We start from the raw sequence: 23,424 nt of genomic DNA, 5'->3' as shown, positions 1-23,424 counted from the left end.
GCGTAGCAAGCCTGGGCTCAAATGTGCATATATTGGGGGGCTGGTTGGGAAATAAAGACAAGAAATGTATTATCAAAGTTTATTTATTCTGCTGTTTGTATTTAACATCATTTGTTTAGTAAATTATTTTAAATAAATGAAAAATTTACATTCATTTTTTTTATCCGATTAATCGATTAATCGAAAAAATAATCGGCCAACTAATCGATTATTAAAATAATCGTTAGTTGCAGCCCTAATGCTCACACACATTCATGCTCACCCCTGGGCCCCCCATACTCCCCAACACTCCACTTACACATCCATGCTCACACACACAAAAGTACACATCCATGCTCACACACAAGTACACATTCATGCTCGCACACAGACAAGTACACACTAATGCTCAAACACACATAGAAGTACACACCTATGCTCACACACGTACACTACCATGCTCTCACACACACATATTTATATATATATATATATACACACAAACACATATTCAATATCCCACCTCCCTCCCGTGCTTACCTCACCGCTCCTGCAGCTTGCTATCCGGTTTCTCGTACACTGTGTGAGCAGCCTTGGTTTCATTGCGGGGTCATCTCACCCCCGATACGCTCCTGTCTCCCTGTGCCGGTTCAAAATAGTTTAGAAAGGGGCCTTCCGACCTGGATCTATACAATTTTGAAACAGTATGAGGAGACAGTAAGAAGGGGCCAGTGCTCCCGAGTTGATTTCCATTTTCTAGCTATATGAGTCAATGTGCCTAATATTAAGTGGATAACGACTCGTGTTTCCCCAAGACATTTTGGGCCAATTTATCAAAAGGAAAAGACATGGTTGGATGGGTTTGGTGTGGAAGAACCGGACCGGCCGCACAGAGCCCTGACCTCAACCCCACCTTTGGGATGAACTGGAACAGAGATCACGAGCCATGCCTTCTCGTCCAACATCAGTGGCTGACCTCACAAATGTTCTACTGAATGAATGGACAAAAAAGTCCCACAGAAACTCTCCAAACTGTTGTGGAAAGGCTTCCCAGAAGAGTGGAAGCCTTTATATCTGCAACGGGGACCAACAACATGTTAATGTCTATGTATTTAGAATGCAATGTCATAAAATTCCCTGTTGGTGAAATGATCAGGTGTCCCACTACTTTTGTCCATAGTGTATATCTATATACGCATGCGTGCGCCCCTACTTCTAAATCTATCTAAAGAAATACGGGGAAAAGTTGAGCTGATACGGCCAAGCCGCTCCATAGCAAGAAGCATCACCGGGAGTGTTATGTGAATTTGGACAATAAAGCTAGTTGGGGAAAAAAAACACAAAACAGACCACGAGGGGGCGTGTGCAGTTCGAGAGGGAGACGGTGGCCGAAAGGAGGCAGACCTGGTTGTAAAGCGAGACAGTGTAATTTTTCAACGGCGCCTGCGTTGGTTTTACAGACGGTGTGTGGGCACGGAGCGCGCATCTGCTTGGGCTCGTGGATTACCCGCTGGCGACCGAGTGAGCGACCCCAAAAGAAGGAGGGAAGTGCGCGGGGATGGTCCGGGACACCTTTTATCAGCACGGCCTGTGAGAGACATGCTGCCCGGGGCCCCGGACCCCCCGGGGTGGTGGATATGGGGGAGGCAGCCGGGCCCCGGGCTGTGGTGTCCGTCCCTCCTTTTCTTCCTAGTAGCCCTCTCGCCTGCGGCTGGAAGTTATTCCGGGCCTGGGACCGCCAATGAGCCCGGACTGAATGTTTACATGAGCGAGGAGGAGGTGCGGCGGCTAATCGGTGAGTGGCGCCCCGGCACTGGGCACAGACTGGGAGGCATACACCCACCATTACTGGGGGATGGGGGGCTCCGTTCACTTACAGGGAGGCCCTCGATAGTCCCTCTGACCCTCTTTATTATCTCCCCGCGCTAACCCTTTCAGTGCCGACACATCTGCTGTGTTCGGGGTGTTTGTTTTGGGGCCGGGTTTAGCCGGGTGCACGTCCCACTAGGTGACCCAAAAAACAGCTTTTTTTCGCACAGGCCTTTAAAGAAGTATCCGGATTAAATCTAACATAACGTTCACCGGTATTTAAGGGATTCCCTCAAAGACTATTGATGGAGAACAAAAATGAAGAAAAACTATTCATGTGTGCATATAGACAATGGCCCCTTCACATTTTAAGTGGGCTTTTTGTGTTTATTGTTGGGGGGGTACACAACATTTATTATTATTGCACCTGCAACCCCCCCCCCCCCGAGTGCAGATTGATTTTTGAAGATAGTCTGCATTTAATCCGTATAATTATTTGTTTGTCCGCTATGCACTGCGGGGTCTATGGGACTCGGCAAAATCTGATCAATTATTCCTATTTAGTCACTTCGTTTTCAGCAAAACTGCCCCGTTTACCCGCGTGGACGCTGAGTGTATATAAGCCGTTCAAAGTGCCTCGTTGGATCGATCGCTGTTCGGTATTCAGATATTGCATCCTTTTTTTTAGGCAATCGGGCAGTTTAAGTAGTTTTGTGTGTTGGTTGTGAAATACTTTTCTTTGACGCGGTGAAAAGCTTGGGAGGAGAGGGCAGTTCCTGTGTGTTTCTAACACAGAGCGAAAGAATAGATGTTTACTATTGTAAGGCTGTTATCGTTTTGTAAATATGGGGAATTAAAAGACTTTCTGCTCGTTACTCATCGCTTAAGGTGTCCGTTGGGTCCAATGAAGCAAATATCGGAATCGTATTTATCTTTTTTTTTTTTAGTGGGGTATAAAGAAGAAAAGGCGATGCACAGAGCGCCAGTTTCTATACTCGAGTATAGTTTTTATATTAAATCTCCATTCACTCCTATATGTGTCACTGATGTGCTTTACAATGGTACCGGCTAATGTGGCTGTCTGTTGTGTACGTTGCCACAGATGATGGGTTGTTACAGACATTCACAACATCACATGCACTTTGATAATGACAAACCAAAAGTCATTGAACATTTGTTCACCGATTTACCCCCCCCCAAGTGTGATGGAGGCGTTCGGCAATTTGAGTGCTCAGCGAACTAGAATTGAGTTTAGCCTAGTGGGGTCATTTATGGGGGGGGTCCTACACTTTGTGTGAACTTGTCAGCTTGTAAGGATAACCGGTGTTTTGCTTGGGAAATGAAAATATAGAGGAGCCCAAGGAATGGGATATTGTCTAAGAAGCTTGCGCTTAATATCGCAAAATGTAAACGTTTGAGTTGTTGCGACAACCTGGATACCTTCTATATGAAGACATCACTGAGAAGGTAGAATCAAAATGATGCAGACCTGGATGTTGGGGCAATACATCTTCGTTTGGATTATTAGTGCATCATTTGTTCATCTCATATGAGGGTATTGATTAATGTAAAGGATATAATGGTCTGGCTCATCATACACATGGATATGACTTGTGAAGTCAGATCTCATGTAGCAGTAGTGCTGTTTTTAGTAAGGGTACCGCCGTGTAATGATGTAGATCCTCCGAGGATGATGCTCTGGATACATCAAAAATAGCTTTTCTATACGGCCTTTAACCTTGACTCCTGAATTGTTGTACTATTACCGTGACTGCTCCTTCTTAGCATTGGCCTGACTGCTCCTTCTTAGCATTGGCCTGACTGCTCCTTCTTAGTATTACCGTGACTGCTCCTTCTTAGTATTACCGTGACTGCTCCTTCTTAGTATTACCGTGACTGCTCCTTCTTAGTATTACCGTGACTGCTCCTTCTTAGTATTACCGTGACTGCTCCTTCTTAGCATTGGCCTGACTGCTCCTTCTTAGCATTGGCCTGACTGCTCCTTCTTAGCATTGGCCTGACTGCTCCTTCTTAGCATTGGCCTGACTGCTCCTTCTTAGCATTGGCCTGACTGCTCCTTCTTAGCATTGGCCTGACTGCTCCTTCTTAGCATTGGCCTGACTGCTTCTTCTTAGCATTGGCCTGACTGCTCCTTCTTAGCATTGGCCTGACTGCTCCTTCTTAGCATTGGCCTGACTGCTCCTTCTTAGCATTGGCCTGACTGCTCCTTCTTAGCATTGGCCTGACTGCTCCTTCTTAGCATTGGCCTGACTGCTCCTTCTTAGCATTGGCCTGACTGCTCCTTCTTAGCATTGGCCTGACTGCTCCTTCTTAGCATTGGCCTGACTGCTCCTTCTTAGCATTGGCCTGACTGCTTGTTAGTCGGACTTATTCTATTTCTGGACCTTTTTGCAGAGGTGTATTTCTGTTCTATTTGTTTAATATTCCAAGGGTTTAAGTGTTCGCTGTGGTTTGGGTTTTTCTGGTTTGCGGAGAGTTTATTTGCTGTCTGCGCCGGCACAAAAAACATTCAGGTCCTAATTTTTTTTAAAAAAACTGGAGATTTTCAATCTGCAATGAGTGAAGAAATTGAGCCGGGGACGGGTCCAGTGTTTAATTTTAAGCGAGGCTCTGAGGAGCCCGAGGACAGATAGTTATATAAACATTTTTTCCCTGACTTGCTTTCCTAATTGGTTTTTTTGTTGCCATAAGACGTCCATTGCTTGTTTGAACGAGCCATATGGTTGCTTTTAGCATTGTTAAACATAAGCGCATTGAAATGGAGTGCATCAGTGATGGGTCATCTTTGTTCATACAAGCCTCTCATTCGATTTCAGGGCTTTTTATTTTGCAGGGTAGTCTGTTAGCTCATCTGAGTGCAAGGTTATGCATTCGTTTTGGACCCTTATCTCATACTGGTTCTGTAACTTCATCCTCCATCCGTACACAACAGGTCTGTGTAAATCAATAGATGCTGTTTCACCTGAATACATTCATTATAGGATCTGACAGCGGATATAAACCATTCGGCCCATCTAGTCTGCTCGCTTTGTCCCTGCTGTAAAGACTCAGACTTTAACCAGTCCTTGGTGTTATCTTAAATTCAGGAGTCATATGCCTATGCCATGCGTGTTTAAACTCTCTTACTTTAACCGCTAGAACGCTGTTCCGTTTCTTGAAGAACACAAGTAAGCTGACCCAAAGATTATACGTTACTTTGGAATTCTTGCACATAGCGTCCAAACTAACCAGGAGTTTCTCACGTGTAATACATCTCTTTAGTGACGTCATCAAAGTGCATTACTAAGTGGTTTCCAATAGAAAGAGTGATATATTTCAAAAATGTCTACAATGGCTTATCCTAAGCGGCACTCCACGTGACGATATGTGTTGCTTAAAGACAATCCTTAATAAATCGGTAGACTGTCTCGTTCTGTCTTGGGCAAAAAGAATAATCGCAGCATAAAAGATTCATGTCGGCATGCTCACATTTTGTAGCAGTGGTGAGGGAGTATATGACTATAATTGAGGTTTTTTAGCTAAACCCAAGGGCCTGAATGCCTGACAAAATCCCAAATTGTAGAAACGTGGAGCTGGAAGAGGACCATTTTGTGCTCTGGAATAAACGTATGTTCCTGGCACGCGGCTCGCTCAGAGAAGACGGGAACCTTGGTAGAGGTAATATTGGGAAGAATGGAGTGTGCAAATTCTCAGTGGAAGGACACATTATGCTGGATTTAGTAGGTAGCAAGTGGGGAGGATATTTATCTGAATGGCATCGATGGGGGGGCAATATAAGATGTTTTTTGAGTAGAGCTATAGGTACATAATGGTAGGGGTTTTGGGGGTGATATATGTATACGTTGCAGGTAGCGTATAGAAAGCTGGAGAGGAAACCGTCTCGTTTCCCATAACAAAGGCCTGAATCTTTGCGATTGTACGGTTCGTTGAAATGGACCAGCATCACCTTATGGAGTGCAGGTTTTCTATTGCCGAGGTACATACTGTCTACAAGGGGCTCCATTCTTCTCCTTTGTTTCCCAGGATTTATGAGCGCCTGTGCTAACCTTTAATGGGCCAGGCTTCTGAGCAGTCCTGTTTACACAGCAGGTTTGAAGTAGTTACAGCTATGCTTACCGGCTCATCTGCTCTGACATAATTGACTTGTAAGATTTATGAGGCTTGCTTTGTAAACAAGAAGAAGCCTTGCTTTTGGGTGCCTGTAGGCGAAGGAAGAATAGTTGCTTTAGGTGAAGTAACACATGTAGCTTTCTCTTCCTGGTGCGCTGTTCCCGAGGCGACTCTTATTTCACAGATTGCCTCGATCTCCGATCCGGTGATGTCATCAGAATGAAAATGAGTAATGTAGCACTTTAATTAGCTGCTTGAAAAGGTATATATTTTAATCAAACTTCCAGCTCCTTCAACACTGTTCACATCACACAGGAGACGTAATGGGTTTTCTCCCTGGAGCATCACCTATTTTGCTTGGGGGAAAAAAGAGAGGCCCATTTATCAAATTACGCGGGTTGTAACAAAGTCATGGCTCTGAAGCCTCTGGTTTATTGTCTGAAACTATGTTTAGACTGATTTTAAACTTTGTCTGGTTAACTTTTATTTTGATGCCAAGTTGCTGTCCAGTTGGCCACAGTCTTCCAATATATCTGTAGAAACAATTAAGACTTCTGGTCAAGGCTGTCATATTTAAACTCGTAGACACGTGATGTAAGCATACAGTAGTTGAGACAGAAGCAGTTACCCTTTACTGGCAACATCGCATCAAAAATAAACCTCTATCCTCTTTCAGCATTTTGCTGCAAGCATGTAAACACACACACACATTTTTGTTTACTTTTTTGTGACTATATGGATACATTTTGGTTCTTTTCTTACATCCTTGTAACTTATTTCTAGGTATCAATGGGTAACTAGATGATGTTGCATAGACTCATCTACATCTTAGACAACTCAAAGAGCACATCTTTGACCAAGCATTATCTTCCCTTTTATTTGTAGTACTTTAGAACTGGAAACAGTCATCCCCTTGACTTGTGTTTAGGTATATTTTTTGAGGGTTCCACATTATTCAAAGTGTGGTAGACTTATCCTATGAAGTAAACCTTTACTAATGTGACACTAGGTGCTCAGTCCTTTCTCTGCCCCTGGTTTATTCCCTCAGTCAGAGAGTCTTTGAGGAAGTCTTCAGACCGGTACAAACATGATTTCCTAAAATGTGCCTTGGAACACCCTAAATTCTATTGTCTGTGTTCTGTTGTGAGCTTGGCTCGGGGAGTTTAAACACATCTGAAACTCCCCTGAGAAATCTGGTTAACCACAAGGCTTAGACTATACTTTGTTTCTGCTGGAGGAGCCTACATCGCATTGCTTAGTGTTGACTAATAACTGCTGTACGCAAGATGCAAAAGTGTTGGCCATGATTTTGCACACTTCTGAAAGCTGGGGCCATAAATAGGACAGACTCTTAACTGGATCTCCTGCCTTTTGGCTTTAAGGTTAACACTTTGCACATTGTTCTGGTACATAACTAGTCAACCTGTAGGGCCAGAGTCTTGCTTATTAGCCTTACCCTTTACTGGTTGGTTATACTGTTTGAGTGACAAAATGAAGTGTTCTTTGCAGTAAATAAAATACACAATTATTTCATCTATGCATCTGTTGTGTTTGTTTGTGTAGAAACATAGAATTGGACACCAGATAAGAACCATTGGGTCCATCCAGTCTGCTCATTTTTCCTCATGTAAAAGGTTGGTCTTGTCTTGGATTCAGGAGTCACATGCCTGTCTCATGCATGATTACATTCCATTAGTATGTTAGCATCTCCACCGTTTAAAAGAAGGAACAGTGTTGGCTTATTCACCGCTGGTGTTCAGTAGGCATTGTGATCGTCTCCGGTAGTCTTGAGGTCTGTCAGTGAGTGATTCATACATATCTACTGCAGACTGCATTTTTTAAGTCTGAAATTTTAGTAACTGGCAGCTTGACAAATGCTGGCTATAAACTGAGCGTTCTCCCCCTGAATATAAGAGACTTGTGACATATTGAGGCTTTCTTGTGAAAATGTTATAAGTCTGCGTTTGAGCGCTATGAGGGTATATGCTGCTTTCTGGGAGATTTGGGTTTCAACTCCTTGACTTCAAGGGCTTGGCTGGACTGTATAATGGATAGTTGCATTTCAAAGTATTCTGTCATTATAGTATACATTATGCAGGGCCTGCTCAGCCCATCTTGCTAGAGAAACCCTCCAGTTTTTTCCCTTCGTAATGAATAGTGGAGTGAGGGCGCGCAAACAACTCCAGCTTTAGCAAACCCCAAAGAAGGAACTTCGGCTCCCTACCTGTCTGGGTTTACCTAACATTGCCGTGCATACAACAAGAGGTTAACCTGTTAAAAATGCTACCCACTTAATAAAACTAACAAAGGAAATGTAAATGTATTAATGGAGGAAATTAGCTGCAATGAATACAGGAAGATGAGAACCCGCTGCACCTGAAACCAGGGCTATGTTGAATTCGATTGTTGAACAGGGGAAATTGGTTGCTATTCGGTTTCAGATGTGGCTGCCATTAACCGGTGCCAGATTGGTGAGCCGCACAATGAGGATACTGTGTCTCTAATTACATGCGCTATTAATCTGAACCATATTCCAAATCTGTTAATTCCTGAGAAATTCTATTTGTTTCATACCGAAGTATTTATACTGAATCGCTGCATAGCCATTTATAGCTTCCTGATCTGTGAAACCATTTGCCGAGTTCTGCTCTAAAACGGTGAAATCTGAGAGGCTAATACAGCCTTTTTTCCCCCCTCTTCCTAACTCGCAGTTCCTCGCACTCGTTCACATAACACATGCTTCAATGGGGGCTGGGAGAATTCCTGCCACTCTGTGTGTCATATGAGACATATTGTTTAAAAATAGGAGCACTCAGAATATCGAACGAAGATGGATTCTCCCAGAGCCAAAGTACTACGGTTTCCGAGCCTGCAAAATACACTACATGCTCATTTTCAATTAATTCTGAGATGGGAGAATTGTAGAGCTGTGTTTCTGTGCCTACCCCTAATAAATATACATAAACACCACATTGGAAAAAAAATCATACCAACTCTTAAAGGTGCTTATCCAGTTCATTAAAAAACCAAGAGCCTCCTTGAATATTGGTGTTCTGGCACAAGTAGACCTGATCAGATTTATATATTAAGATCATGTCTTCTCTTTAAGAGCTTTTCAAGATGTGTTTCTAGTTTTGTTCATACTTGGTTCTCGTGACGGGATGAAAAAAAATTCTGCCTCTCAGCCGTAAGCCATATTATCTTAACCAGAAGTTGCTGTATTGGGGACCTTCTTTTAGCCTTTCCATAAAGATAAATAGAGATGATAGACTGAGTATGTACGGTAATGCTGTCCAGTTATTCCAGTGGCTTTTTGCAGTAATGTAAACTATAAATGTGCATAAGAAGCGTTTAGTAATTTAGGAATATACATATGATGGTTTGCTTATTTTTTTTTTAATCTTACATCTGAAAAGGAATTGCTGCTTTAGCTGCGTACTGCAGGTTTAGCTATGTATGCTGCGTACGTTTTGGCGGTATGTAAATAAGTTAATAATAATATGGTGTGCCTCGCTGGCTTTGGTTGATGGCGACACCGCAAACAACTGGTCAGCATTCAGTTACTTCTTGATTGTTTATCCATTTAAAAAAAAAAAAAAACCGAATCTTACAGTTCCAGTTCTTGCATAATACATTTTTTCAGACAGCTCCATGTTGGTCTTTAGCTCTGTTATCTTTGCCCACTCTACTAGACATACTGCCTTGTGGTAAACAATAGAACGACTCGGTCCTAATCACACATCTCGACACGATGGCTAATAAAAGTCTGTAGAGGACACAATTGAGCTGGACTTCATTAGCATTGACATAAAGAATCTGCTTAGAAAGGACGAGCAGAGAAAGTCATCCATGATATCAAATGACCAACAACTGCAGCTAAAGAAAGTTCACTGAAATGAAATGAAATACAATTACTAAATAACATTACACTTGAGATATAGATATATAATGTGCATTTGGGGAACCCGTTATCTTGTGGTATGTGTTTAATATATTGTATATTGAAAATTCCTGATCACTGGACAAGATTGACTTCATGGAAGCTTCTGTAGCCATTTGCCCAGATGAGGTGGCGCCATCTTTTCCTCCGATTTGTATGATTAGGATGGCCCTTGCACTTTGATGTTTGGGTCTCCTGAAAGCGTCTCAGTCGTGTCTGAGTGAAGGAAGAAACGTGATCGCGTTCTGCACTCTATGTAATCGCAATTGCAAAGCACTTGGAACAACATTCTTATCTTTTAGTGTTGGTTATTTTATGTTGGTAGGTGATAACCAACTATCTTCATGGGATTTTTCACAGATATCATTATCAGGGAAATAATCTAAGTTCAAGGTTTGTTTTTTTTTGTTTTTAAATACTTTTCTGTTAATTTCTCTATAATTCTCATAACCCTGGTGCTGCTATAGGATCATTGTTACAATGAGGTGAAAAGTCATCTGTTTTTAGCGATCCGTCTGCATCATTGACTTTCTACATAATTGGTGAAAGCGTCTCCATTCCATTTGGCACATTATCACGCGGAGCAGATTGATGTGTCCTCCTGTTGCACTCTGGAATTTAAGAATGTGCCCTTAAGTACATATGGGATACTAGGACCTTGGTGTAAGTCGTTAATGTTCAGTCTAGTCCTCAATAGGGCCAAGACCTGAGCATGACCCTGTCTGAACAGAGGGGCTCAGTGTGACCGCATGACTCAATCTCTGGCTATCTCCTGACCTTTCTGCTTGTTTATGGGTTTCTGGACAATATATTTAAAAAAAAAAATCCCATATATCACATGTAGTGTTCTCAAAACTATTTCTCAAGTTCCTAATTTGCTGCATTTTACTGCACATTCCGAACTCCCTTGATTTTTGCAACAATGATCTATTGTGTTTCCCAAATAAAATATGTTCTAATTCTAAAAATCCATAAGCAAATGTACAGATTACATTAATATATAGGGTGTTGTGAAAAATGTTTTCACCCCTTCCTGGTTTTTTTTTGCATATTTGTCAATTAAATCAGTCAATAATTTTAAATGCTATCCAATCCTACCTAGCCCTATGTGAAAAAATATTTTCCACACCATGGGCCAGCGTGGCAAATTTGGTTATGGTGGCTGAACTGCTAAGATTAATGGGACTGCTTGAATGCGCCAATCGCTGGCAAGTATGGACTCGCATTGAGATCGGCGGTAGCGCATGTCCGGGAGGTGGCCTAATGAGACCCCTCTGGAACTGCTCTGCGAACCAGAACGTGCAAGCCGAGGGACTAGGGGCAGGGGAAAAAAGGTTTTATCACCATGAATGACCTACAGCGTATGAAGCACTGCATGGATGTAATCCAAGCTCAATCATTTTTCAGTGGGAAGTTGGAAAAGCTGATCATATGGTGTGTTTCCCGCTCTGAACAGCGTATATTAAGCAGTGTATGGCAACGTACACCTTCCAAAAGCTGATTAGCACTTTCCCTTTCAATTTATAGTAAAACAAGATTAAATGTAGTAGTTTGTGTCCTTCAGACACTAAGATGTACACTTTGCCCCCCCCACACTCCCAGAATGCTGTCTGCTCACAGTTTACAAGCTGAGATAAACTCTGAAGCGATACAAATACATAAAAAAAAAAATGCAGATCACGTGTTGTTTCAGACTGCAATGACAGGTTTGTCATCCCAAAAGTCTTTTATATGACATTTGTTTAAACATTAGGAACCATTTCATTTGGGCATCTGACTGATAAACACCATGCGCTATCTGTATGATTCAACCTGGATTCAGGCAGGTCTATAGGAACGAAGACTGTGTGATATGGGAGGAGAGCTGTAACTGGTCAGTGTAGACCTTTGGCTTCGATAATGACTTTACATATCAGAAGATAAGTCTCCCAAATACAATTCTGGATGTATTTATCTATGGATCTTGAGGGAGAGAGAACCTTCTCTAGCACAACCGTTTTTACCGGCCGGTCCTTATTTTGCCGATGAGTGGTCGACAATGATGACACCTTGGTGGTGGAAACTTGAGACTGTTAAAGAAGAACTACTCATAACTACTCTCAGTTTTCAAAAGTATTGTACTGTTGTCTATTCTTCTAGTTGTTCCAAATTTTTCAGGCAGCTGCATATTAGCTGTTTGTATCTCTAGCCCAATCTAATAAACACTCTGGCTCTGTTTCACCGCCTTGTGATAACCCGCAGCCTGACACTTTAGTAAAAGTCTACTGAGGAAGAGATTTCATTGTACAAGCGGGGCTTCGTTAGCATTGCCATAAAGAGTTGGCTCAGTGTGGCATTTAATCATGGAAAGTCATCCAAAGTATCGCATGACTGTCAATCATGCCTCCAGGATGTTTGAGACCAAACAAAATCAGGCTTTCTCTATTGCTAATCTAAATTACTCTACACAGCACCGTGTTTGTTCATTTTTCCTTGAGAGTAATGGAGCTGTCATGGAAGGGCGAGGTTAAGAAACAGCAGTGTGGTATATTAACAGATAAGATCTCACACTTGGACATATATTAATCTTGCCTATAGAGTTCACAGAATGTTGTCAGACATACTTATTGGGTTGCTGTGTGCATGTTTGTTATGTAGAAGGAAGAGGAAGACCACCTTGGTGCATGCCTTTGCTAATATGGCCGAGTATGCCCGAAACCAGGCCGTCAGCAAGAGCTGCTTTTAGAAGCCTAACCTTGTTAGATATCTGTAATTCAAACCAATGGAAGGTTTGATGGCAGATAAGAACCATTCACTCATCTAGTCTTCCCCTTTTATAGGGCTTGTCAATCGTATCAAATAACCTTCTGCGTGAAGGTGCACGGACGTGCAGGTATGGCTACGCATGCTAAAGGTTTGTACGGTGTTTGCTGCCCTAGGGCATGTCATATGGGTAAAATGTGACTGAGTGTACTCTTATGATGGGAAGTCCATCATAACCAACCCCAGAAAGAAAAACCTTTTTATCTTTAAGGACTTGAATGCTATGGACGAGGAGCTTGTTCTCGCTGTGTCTTCCATAGATATTACTATCTAAAAGCTATTCGTATTTGTGCCTCTATTTCTTCTACTGCCGTAAAAAGAATGGTGACACATGCACTCGGGAAGATCAAGTGGTTTAACGTGGCATCCAATCCAGACTGGGTCCAAACATATACACATAATAAACAGACCATAAGTCTCTGCGCTGACGGGAAGCACTTTCTCTAGCGACATCTCTTATTTTAATCTAAGGCAGCAGCAAGAGGGAATCCATCTGGCAATCTGCACAATAAACCTCTCAAGCCCCCTGAATGTGTTCTGTTTGTTTAAAATGACCGGGGAAGGGGCTTTTGTGGTTTCCTGTAATAAACTGCATGTCTTCGTCAGCTTTTACTTTATAATATTATTATTTTTTTTTAATACACTAGTTCAGATGTCGATAGTCATGTTGTGTAATAGTTAAGTGTTTTGAGTTCATGACCGTTTTGAGTGTCTGAGAGTGAAAATCACATTGGCGTTGCTTTGGCGCACAAATTGTTAAAGCTGCTTTTCTTGTGTTCGTTCTATTTGAGATAGGTACAAGTCCTCTTTGTACAGCTGTTTCCATTATAAAGTAATTACTAACAAAATTAGATGTTTCCTTTTCTCCAACATAGGATCGCATTCCCAATGCGTTAAAATAACTTGCTGCCAAAGATATATCCCTCTAGCTTACGGGGTCTTCCCACTATGTATTGGAATGATTTCGTAGAATGCGCTGCTTGATAATAATAAACAAATCAGGAAAGTAACTGATATCATGCAGACTGTACCTGAAAAGCTTTTCAGTGACCTGTGAATTACACGCTGTGCAATTGCATTATATCCATATATTAACTCCATGTGCCTTATCGTACAGCAGCACAGGACATATTTGTGCTATGAAAGAAAATAATCTATAGAATTGTAAATTATTGCCGGAAAAAAAACCAGAATCCACTGGGCAAGGAAAGATTGTGAGCCAAGCCTTATATATTTTCCACTCTCACAAGAATCTTTTAAAGATATTAAGTCTTCCTATCTTTCTTGATGTAAGAACTTGGACCTTAATCAGTCCTTGGTCTTGTCTTAGATTCAACAAGCCACAGGTCACCAGAGCGAGCATACATTCTGTCCTTGGGTTTTGAGGAGCTCTGTCTCCAGCACCTCACCAGCTCTGTTGAAACCAGTGGAGTAACAAAGACCCCCTACGTTGGGAACTTCAGCACCGGGCCACATATCCAACAGGCTGTGCTTACTTAGTCCCTGAACTCCGATTGAGTCTAAACACAGGGATATGGCGTCATTTCCCAGTGATCACACACAACCGGCGTGTGAGGGACGAGAGGGAGCGTCCTGAGCCAAGGTAGAGGTTTAAAAAACAAAGTGTAAGTATGTCAATGTGTGTATGTATCTTACTGTGTGTTAGTGTGTGTGTGTCATGGAGTGTTAGTGTGTGTCACGGTGTGTTAGTGTGTGTATGTATCTTACTGTGTGTTAGTGTGTGTCACGGTGTGTTAGTGCGTGTATGTATCTTACTGTGTGTTAGTGTGTGTCACGGTGTGTTAGTGCGTGTATGTATCTTACTGTGTGTTAGTGTGTGTCACGGTGTGTTAGTGTGTGTATGGATTTTACTGTTCCATTTACCACTCTCAGTAAAGTTAAACATCCTTACATTACATCTAATCCTCTGACCCTGTAATTTTAGATAGACCTCTTGTTCTAACATTCTTCCCCCCCCTTGAAATTTCCCTCCTGTACTGTTAAATCCCTTTATGTATCTAAATGTTAATATCCCATCCCTGCTCTCATCTCCTCCAAACTATACTTATTGAGGTTCCTTGGTCTATCCTGATCCTTTGTATCCGTTTGGTCATTATCCTCCTGGAAATGTCCCTTTTACCTTATTTGTATCTCTTTTTAAAGGGTAAAAGCGTGTCACTTGGTGTTCTGGTACTCCTCGAGAAAGCCTCTTCCCTGAAATAGATGGGAAATAAGTGAAAATGTGGCTTGGCAGTTTGAGTGCATTTTTAATGTGATGTAATGTTTATTTTCCACACCAGGCAGCAAATCCATGTATCGCTGTAGGAAAGTATTTCTGTGGCTGTCCGAGGCATTCAGTGCCAGTTTTAGGTCTCCCGTGAAGTGTTCAGGTCTCTCATGGCGTATACTTGGTGAACATACAGAATATGTTAAGTCTGACACAAGCTGCTTTATTATTAAATTATCTTATGTTTTGCCTAACGTTGGGCTTTTATGGAGCTTGTCCCTACATTTTGGATACTAACTCTTAGGAGAAGTGTGCCCTTCAGCAATTTGTCTCTAAATAGACTGATGTTTTGGAAAATACGTTAAATGAAAACGTGCCGTTGTGTAGACAAACGATAATGATGGCCCTGCGTGCCCTGCAAACTCCTGCGATCAATAAAAAGTGTTTTGGTTTTGTGTGCGATTCCCGGTTAAGTCCCGGGTGCTTCACTTCCTTACTAAGATGGAATTGGCATTTGTGGTGATTGCTGATTACAAATTGATGGTCAAAGCCTCGGACGAGGAAATCAGTCTGCTGGAAACAACAAAAAGGGGCTAGGAGTGAGGCAATCGCATCGGATTAATGCGTACCACATGTACTCTCTATCGCTGGACCTGTATAGTGTGCTCTTTATACTGGAAGTTGATAAAGAGGCCAGGCCCGCAGGGAAGGAGTAACGCAGCCATGGAGACTTCATCCAAACCAAATGCTCCGGAATAGTGAAACGCGTTCCCTTACCACACACAGAATTTCTTTGGGTCGTCTAGACACGTGAAACCAATGAACCATTTTTTAATGCTAGTCACATGTTTGGGTTTTTTTTTTTTTTTTTGTTTTGTTTTTTGGCAAATCTAATATTAAGGACCTGGAAATGATGGCTCTCTCCATCAGGAGGCTCAACCCATCTGCTGTGATTCCCTGATAAGGGCCTGTTAACCCTTTCACATTTGATCCAGCCAGGTTGTAGGTTTTGGAGATTACCCCAAGTGAAAAAAAACCACTAAAGTCCTGCAAAACCATGTCTATTTTACACAGACATAGGAGCCCCATCCCAGCATAGCGATATCTGCTGCTCAGATGTGAATATTAAATCGTGTGACAGCATAAGTTCATGTAAAACAACGGAACAGATGGTGCCTTCTGATTTATTCACCTCAAGTCAAGCAGCTAACTATTTTAACCCAGAGATCTAACCATTCAGCAACCGTATGCCACCAGGGTTTGCAATGGCTTTGGGCTCTTTAAATTGACCTGTGACCCACAGTTTGTAGTGTCGGCAAATATCTCACAAATTTCCAACAACTCGCCTCTTATTGTCTAGAAAGGGATTGTTAGGTAGTATGTGCAAGACGTATACATAACTGCTTATAACTGCAAGAGAAGGAAGTCTACTAATAATGAGGAATGCATAGTACTCTTAGGTGTTTAACATGGAGAGGGCTGAATGTTATGGGAGGAGCAGTCACGCGTGTGCACAGATTACACACACACACACACACACACACACACACACACACACACACACACACACTTTTTAAGTTAATTTGATTCTGTTGGAATTTGCTGCTTATAGATAGATATATGTGGGAATGCCGGGCCTAGAAGCTCTCGTTCACCCTTAAATATTGGGTTACTCATATAGTGTGTGGGAGTCTTAATTGTTCATCAAGCGTCAGAATCTTGCAGAATTTCATATCGTTTTGGCATTTAACCATGCCTTTTCCACCCCTTGTATGTCCTCAACTACCGCCTGATATTGATTTATTTATTTTTTTGTGAACTTTCTTTTTTTTTTAAGGATTTCTTCGTGTTATAAGTGGGTTTGTTGCCATCGGAGGCATTTCCTGTGTGTTTTAGTCTAATTGCCAGATGTTGTATGCCCTTGACCTGTCAAATGTTTTGAAAGAAAAACAACCTTCTGATTACCTTTTCATACATATGGCATGTGTGGTCATCCAATTCACCACTGGTGCTGTTCAGCGAGTAAACTTCATCTATGGATATCGTATGTAGGTCGAACTAGGCATCTGTAGGTTACCACCGCCGTGTAACTTCTTTCTGTCTCCTTATAGAGCAGGGCTGGCTATTCTAATCTGCTGAAAGGGCTCAGTATGGATTTCTGTCGGTTGGGTAGGTTACAGCAAAACAATATGAATTACGAGGGTGTAAGTATGTGACCTTTCATACCTTACGTGTGACACGTGACAAATGTCCATGTTAGAGGGGGGTGAGCAAAGTGTTTTATTAGCAGAAAATGTCTTCCCTGCCTCAGTTACCCATCTCGGTTTCTTATAGCAGTGGAATAGGTTTCTGTGCTTTAGACGGTCTTTGTGAAACGCAACAGCTGCCAACCGAAAACCATCATGTTCTGCAAGCCGCTCGCATTAATGATGTAACATCTAATCCCTTCTAAGTGTGTGAGGCCTGGCGTATTGTGGGGGTCGAATGCTGCATGTGATGTATAATGGATCGTGCCTTTGATATTCCCTAATCTGTCACAAATTTTTATTACAGTATAAGATATGAAACGTTTGTGTACAAATGTTTTCATTTTTGGAGTAGGAACAGTAGACGCAGTGTTTGGAAAATGTCTAAATAAGGGAGAAATGAAAAGCGTCTTTCCAAGGATTTTATCGTCTCGGTTTCAGACATTTCTGGGTTCCTGCGCTCGCGTCGTGCACGTTTTATTCAGCTTGCAGTAAATTAACCATTTTCAACACAACTATATAACCGACTACAAAAGTGAGAAAAAATATATCCCCAGAAATACGTCTTTCGCTGCATGGGCAGGAGGTCATGTGTACGGCGGATCACTGTGATTAGTAATTATAACTATGTGAATGTTTAGGACGTTCTAGAAGTTCTGTTTCTATGTGTTGCACTCAATGATCAAACTGCAGCTACGAAGTAAAATCAACAAATTAATACAACGAGGCAACAAACAATGGTGTCCCAACCTGAGAACAATGAAGACGCGTAAACATTAGGATAGATCTAAAGCCCCTACTACACATCAGACGAGGGCAAAGACCACGCGAGGTTTGAGATTATATGAGGCCAGAAACATGGGCAGACTGGTCTGCCAAAAAACGTGTTTCTATAATAACCGCGTTGATTACATGGCTACACAGGACGAGTGTCACCATCACAGCTTTTTGCATTAACTAAGTTCAGCGTTCAATAACTTTATTTCCCTTCTCCTCATCTACTCTATCAAAGGCTGCCTTAAGGGTAAGTGCATTGGAGCAGGGACTTCTCCATCCAATGCTACAACCCAGTGCTGGGGTATGAGGTAGCCAAGGCGGCCTACGTGGTAGGGCCAGGTACCGTATAGGAGGGCAGATTACACTTCTATACGGTGTAAAGGCTGGCTGGGACCTCTGCTGACTGCACCCCAGCAGACTTAATTGCTGCGATCAGCAATGCTATAGAGCCCTGTAAGCCGATCACGGTGTTCTGCTGCAGCGGGGGTCAAAGTGAAACAAGGGAGAAATCACACCTTTTACAAAAAAAAAAAAAAAGAGAAAAATCAAGAGATAGCCCTGGTCACCTGAAAGGATCTCAAGTCAATAAATAGAATAAAAAGTCCACGAGCTTTAAAGGATATTCTACAATTTATACTTTTATTCAGTGGGCTGGCATCTCTCTGAATTCCATAATGTATGTCAGATAATATTATAGCTGCTTAATGTTTTCATAACATTCTCTGTGTCATTGTGTGTTGGTGATGAGGCGCTCTGTGCATGGAGCAGATTCGCAGTTACTAATCTGGCTTTATGACTCGAGATTGTAAACTTGCGAGCGGGGCTCTCCACCTAATGTATTGGTTTCTTAGTCTGTCGATTCTCGTCCTGAATATATGTAGTGTGTGTGTGTGTGTGTGTGTGTGTGTGTGTGTGTGTGTGTGTATACACACATACATACACGCATAGAAGCCTTGTCGCTATGGGAATTGCCCGGCGCTTGGACCTTCGCTGTATACCCCACCCAGCGTGACATTAGAATCTGATTTAATGTCTGTTCCGTGTCAGGGTTATTGGTGATCATGAATGGAGTATTCGGGAGCCACAAGTTTTAGGAAGCTGACCGTAAACAGCGCGGCATTTAAAGGTTTACTTTCTCATTTGGGGTTTATGGCCCTACATCTTGAAGTAGTCTTGAAGGCTTCAAGAAGCTGACAGATTAATCTCGTAAGTGACTATATGCAATATCCTTTTATGAGGTGACAAGTCGTATGAACCAGCGCCGGCCGGCATATTTGTTAGTTTTGCTCCCTCGCAGTGCAGTAAATGTGAGCTGATAAAGGTTTGCGGGCGAACGGCAGTAATATTAAACATGTGCTTAATGGGCGCCGGGCACACTGCCAGGTAAGCCTTTGAAAGCGAGGTATTCGTCTGAAAACACCTTTCTTCCTTTGTAGCTTTGTGTAGACGAGTCTCCACAGGCCGTAACCTCTGCCGGTTACTGCCCGGCCCGATTCCTTTATTGCAGCAGAGGAGCAGGATTGTCTTTGAAGAAATGAGGCATGGTAGTCTCCTTTAACACCTTCAGTGCCAGGGGGCTTCACTTCCATCAACAGTTCATAAACCCCACAGCTGAGTAATAGGTCTGCTTACCAAGAAGTAAAAAAAAAATGCCAGCCAGCTGATCGGCGCTACGGGGGCCATAGAAGTCCTGCAAGTTGGGATAATAAAAGAATAGAAGACTTCTTATTATTTTGTAATTGTTCTACAAGTGGTGGTAGCTTTGGTAGTAAAGCCAGTGATGGTTATTGATACTTAAGTTGATTGTGAACTCGCTTCTTGTTCCCATATGTTTCTAATTTTCCCAAAGTCCTGCTTAATACAAAATAAAAAATTAATGCAGGCCGCATTTTGGTTCACACTTTATAAGAAGTCCTATTGGGCTCTGCCGCTTGCCGCAGGGTTTGCTTATAGTGCTCGTGGCAGATGGCTGCTCTACGGCATGATTTTCCAAATCTAACCATTCTGGTTACGTTACATTTATTTATTTTGCAGCGATGTTACAATCAGGTACAGTGAAAATAAACAATAATTTAAATATCTTTAACGGGTGTTAAACATTGTGGTATGATGGAGAAGAGGTCCCTGCTCTCGCCAGATAAGGGGGGGGGTGCGGTAGGAGAGGGCGATACCAACAACTGGTTCGGTCTTGCAGGTGGGAATGGTCCGTGGTTTCCTTGGCAGGCTGGTGTGAGGGTATTAGGAGGGAAGGGTAATAACTCGGCCCACTTATTTGGGACTCTCTCTCTCCAAGTAGATGCTGGGGAAAAAAGCTTTTAAAATAAAGATGAGGCGAGAATCTTGGGCCCGGCGCTATCTTGTGAGACTCTGTTCCCTCTCATACTTGAATTCCACAGAGATTATTTTTCTGTTATCAAAATAGCAGAAATGAGAGGTATTTTGTAGAGTTCCCTGTTTAAAAGCCTCCTGTTTTTTAATAAGAAGGTCAGGGTGGAAAACCTGTCGGTGCGTAGACCTTGTAGACTTGAACTGCCACAAAACGTAAAGATATATAGAAGTGCCTCCGAAAGCTAAGCAAAGCGTTAACATATCTTTGAAAACCTCAGTGGATGATTTAATGACATGGATAGATGCCTGGAGATTCTGTGAGGGGACATGCAGGGGGTCTTCGTTCTCCACCCCCAGCCCTTGGGGTGCCTAATGAACAAAGCTACCGGCTCGCTCAGGGGGATTATGTGGTTTCCTTAATTGCTCCAATTAGCTCAACGATCTTTATGAGCTCCAGCCCCCCCCCCCAGCTTAGACTGTGAATTAAGCCCTCATTGTTTAATGTGCACTGCGATTGGGAAGAGATTAACTCATGTGGATGATTGTAGACGTGTAGAGTTAAAATCATTATTGCAGCGGGGTGTATTGAGGAGAGCAGCGGAATCGCCATACCTCTCAAGTGTCTAACAGTCGGCCCCTCTTCGGGACTCGTAGTAACCATGGAGTGTGCGATAGAAGAAAATGTGCTTTATGTGAGGCAGTTAGAAGGCCTCATGTATTTAATTTACACAATTATATGTTCATCAAGGCCCCAAAGCTGGTTTTTTGAATACCCATTAACAGTGAAAAGAATATTAAAGAGACTCTCTAGCCATCATATGTACTTTTGTGTAATCTTTTGCAAATGCATGGGGGGGTTTCTACACAAACCCCCAATTGCATCTGCCCCTTTACCCACCCCAGCTATAGGCTGCGCACCAAAACGCGGCTCCCTGCGCGCCGGTCGTCCTCCGGTGCTGTCTCAGCAGATGTGTACATGCACCGAAATCATTCTCATTGACCTCAGTAGTAGCGCATACCTACCCCTTATGTCTACTTTAAGACGCTGCAGCTTCTACCTCGGGATAAGAGCTTTTTATTGTTTTTTTTTGTCATTTTTGAAGACTTTCTCCTTTAGTAGGACTGTCGGGGCCAGTAAACTGTCCCTTTAACCTTTTAGTTACTCGTGGACCTAGATGTCACAAACTCTGGTAACAGCAGCTCTCTGGCAGGTTGACTCCTAGGCTTTGCCCAGACTCGCGTTGCATGTACTTTGGAATTTATTAGGGTCGTTTTGTTTCTGCAGGGTGGATAACTTGCATGATATTTTGCAAAGGTAAACATTCTCTTATTTAAATCCATTTTTGTATTATGGAATTCTGTTTTCCATAAATCCCTTATATAATCTTATTGGGTTTTTTTTCAACCTGATGTCTCCTGAAAATATCTTTTGGCACCTATCTAAACGGTTACTTATAAGTGTCTTGCAGGGTCTGCAGTCGATGCTTTTTGTAAAGTTTGCTTCTTTCTTTCCGTTCCAAGTTAAATTTGATCTCCTCCTTTCTCCCCCAGGTCTGGATGCAGAGCTGTATTATGTAAGGAATGATGTCATTAATCATTACGCGCTGTCCTTTAACCTGCTGGTTCCCGGTGAGACCAGCAGCCTGCATTTCAGTTGGCACGCAAAATCAAAGGTAAGCCATAGACTTCTCCTCCCCGTCCTTATTTAAGTTTCTGCCTTATTTTCTCACGCTCTGTGATTTATTTTAAACCATTCTAGATGAAGAAAGTCACACTTTAAATATAAATATATATATATAACATGAAAAAAGGACCAATAACTTCTGCTTGTTTGTGTTCTGATAATGTAGGGAGTATATTGTGCAGGCAAAAAAACTAACAATGTTTCCTCATAATTTCATAGGCTGTGAGATATGTATCGATAGCTTTCCAGCCACCATGCTCTTTTACTCACTCTTCCCGTCGCCAACCAACTTCTTTGCAGGTGGAATACAAACTGGGATTTCAGGTGGACAAGCCTTTGGCCATGGAGATTCCCCAGACAAACATCTCCATGCAGGGAGTCGTCCCGAATTCCTTATCAGGTCAGCAAATTCTTCTCTGCTTCATCACGTCAATGTTAAAGCACCATCTACCGCATGAGACATTAAACTGCTGGCTCCTTGCTGCCACGGAGCTAGAGGAAATGTTTCATGCCTAATGGACATGCTTTTGGCGGTAACTCTTGCCATACCTAGCAGAATACAAAATAAACACCGTTTACTATGTTCCTTTTGTGGACGGTATTTTTGCTGGATGCAAGGTGTCATTACAGGAGGGATTCCATGATCACCAAAGCATTGTGATGTTTGACCACGCTGACACCGCGTGCAGATAGGGAATACCCCTTGCGGTAGTCGCTGCTGTTTCCTTTAAAAGAAGTATATTTATTATAACATAATAATCTGTATAATAGTCAGTTGGTTATATGACGATGGCTTAATTTCTTGATTGGGAAAAGCTGATGTCACAGCAAAGCAGCCTTAAAACAGTAGTTGCAGGTTTCTAATAATTATATGATAGCTGTGAAGTTAACCGGTGAGATCATCGCACGGTCTTTGGTCTTGTCTTAGATTCAGGATTAGACCATGCGTATTTAAATTCAAATACTGTCTTAAACTCTACCACCGCTTCCAATTATCTACCCCTCTTCCAGTCAAGAGAAAACGTCTCGCACTAGAACATAAAATGGGCAATCCCTGTGAAAATTGGTAAAAATCCCCTATTAACTAGTTGAGCTTTAGGGTTATACTGCGGTCAGTAGTAGCATTTTGTGTTTCAATATAAACGGGTCTAGGGGCAACAGTGAGCAGCATATGTGAGATTTCCCGGATCAGCGGGCCCTGTTGGCAACTCAATGCGTTATGAGACTCTTGTCTCATCTACAGACACCAAAAAGTGGATATAGAGGCAAAAGGTGATCATTGTTGACATTATTTGCATGCACCTACCCAGAATCCCTTGCGGCAGCACCATGAGATTTCTGAGGGAAAAAACGAGCCTTCTGGCTTGTCTGGTGTCTGTAGATGAGTGATTAATAATGCTTCTACTACCCCCTTAATTCTGATTATTACATGTATATGAAGACAAGCGGGAGAGCAGTGCAGAATTACAGCCCTCGTTTGGGCCTCGTTGTGACCGATAAG

The 23,424-nt window shown here is 42.3% G+C and overlaps 1 protein-coding gene across 1 annotated transcript in view; it reads left to right on the top strand.

Annotated features, from left to right (window-relative positions):
* The first annotated feature begins 1,444 nt into the window (after nt 1-1,444).
* RYK (receptor like tyrosine kinase) overlaps nt 1,445-23,424 on the top strand; it is a 55,796-nt gene continuing 33,816 nt past the window's right edge. Inside the window, exons 1-3 of the mRNA XM_053461123.1 lie at nt 1,445-1,774; nt 21,791-21,912; nt 22,224-22,323. Coding sequence (XP_053317098.1) covers nt 1,579-1,774; nt 21,791-21,912; nt 22,224-22,323 — 418 coding nt within the window. The 5' untranslated portion in view covers nt 1,445-1,578. The remainder of the gene's footprint in view (nt 1,775-21,790; nt 21,913-22,223; nt 22,324-23,424) is intronic.

The sequence above is a fragment of the Spea bombifrons genome, chromosome 3 (genome assembly GCF_027358695.1).
Source record: "Spea bombifrons isolate aSpeBom1 chromosome 3, aSpeBom1.2.pri, whole genome shotgun sequence".
Classification (NCBI taxonomy): Eukaryota; Metazoa; Chordata; class Amphibia; order Anura; family Pelobatidae; genus Spea; species Spea bombifrons.
This window is presented reverse-complemented; position numbering and strand designations above follow the sequence as displayed.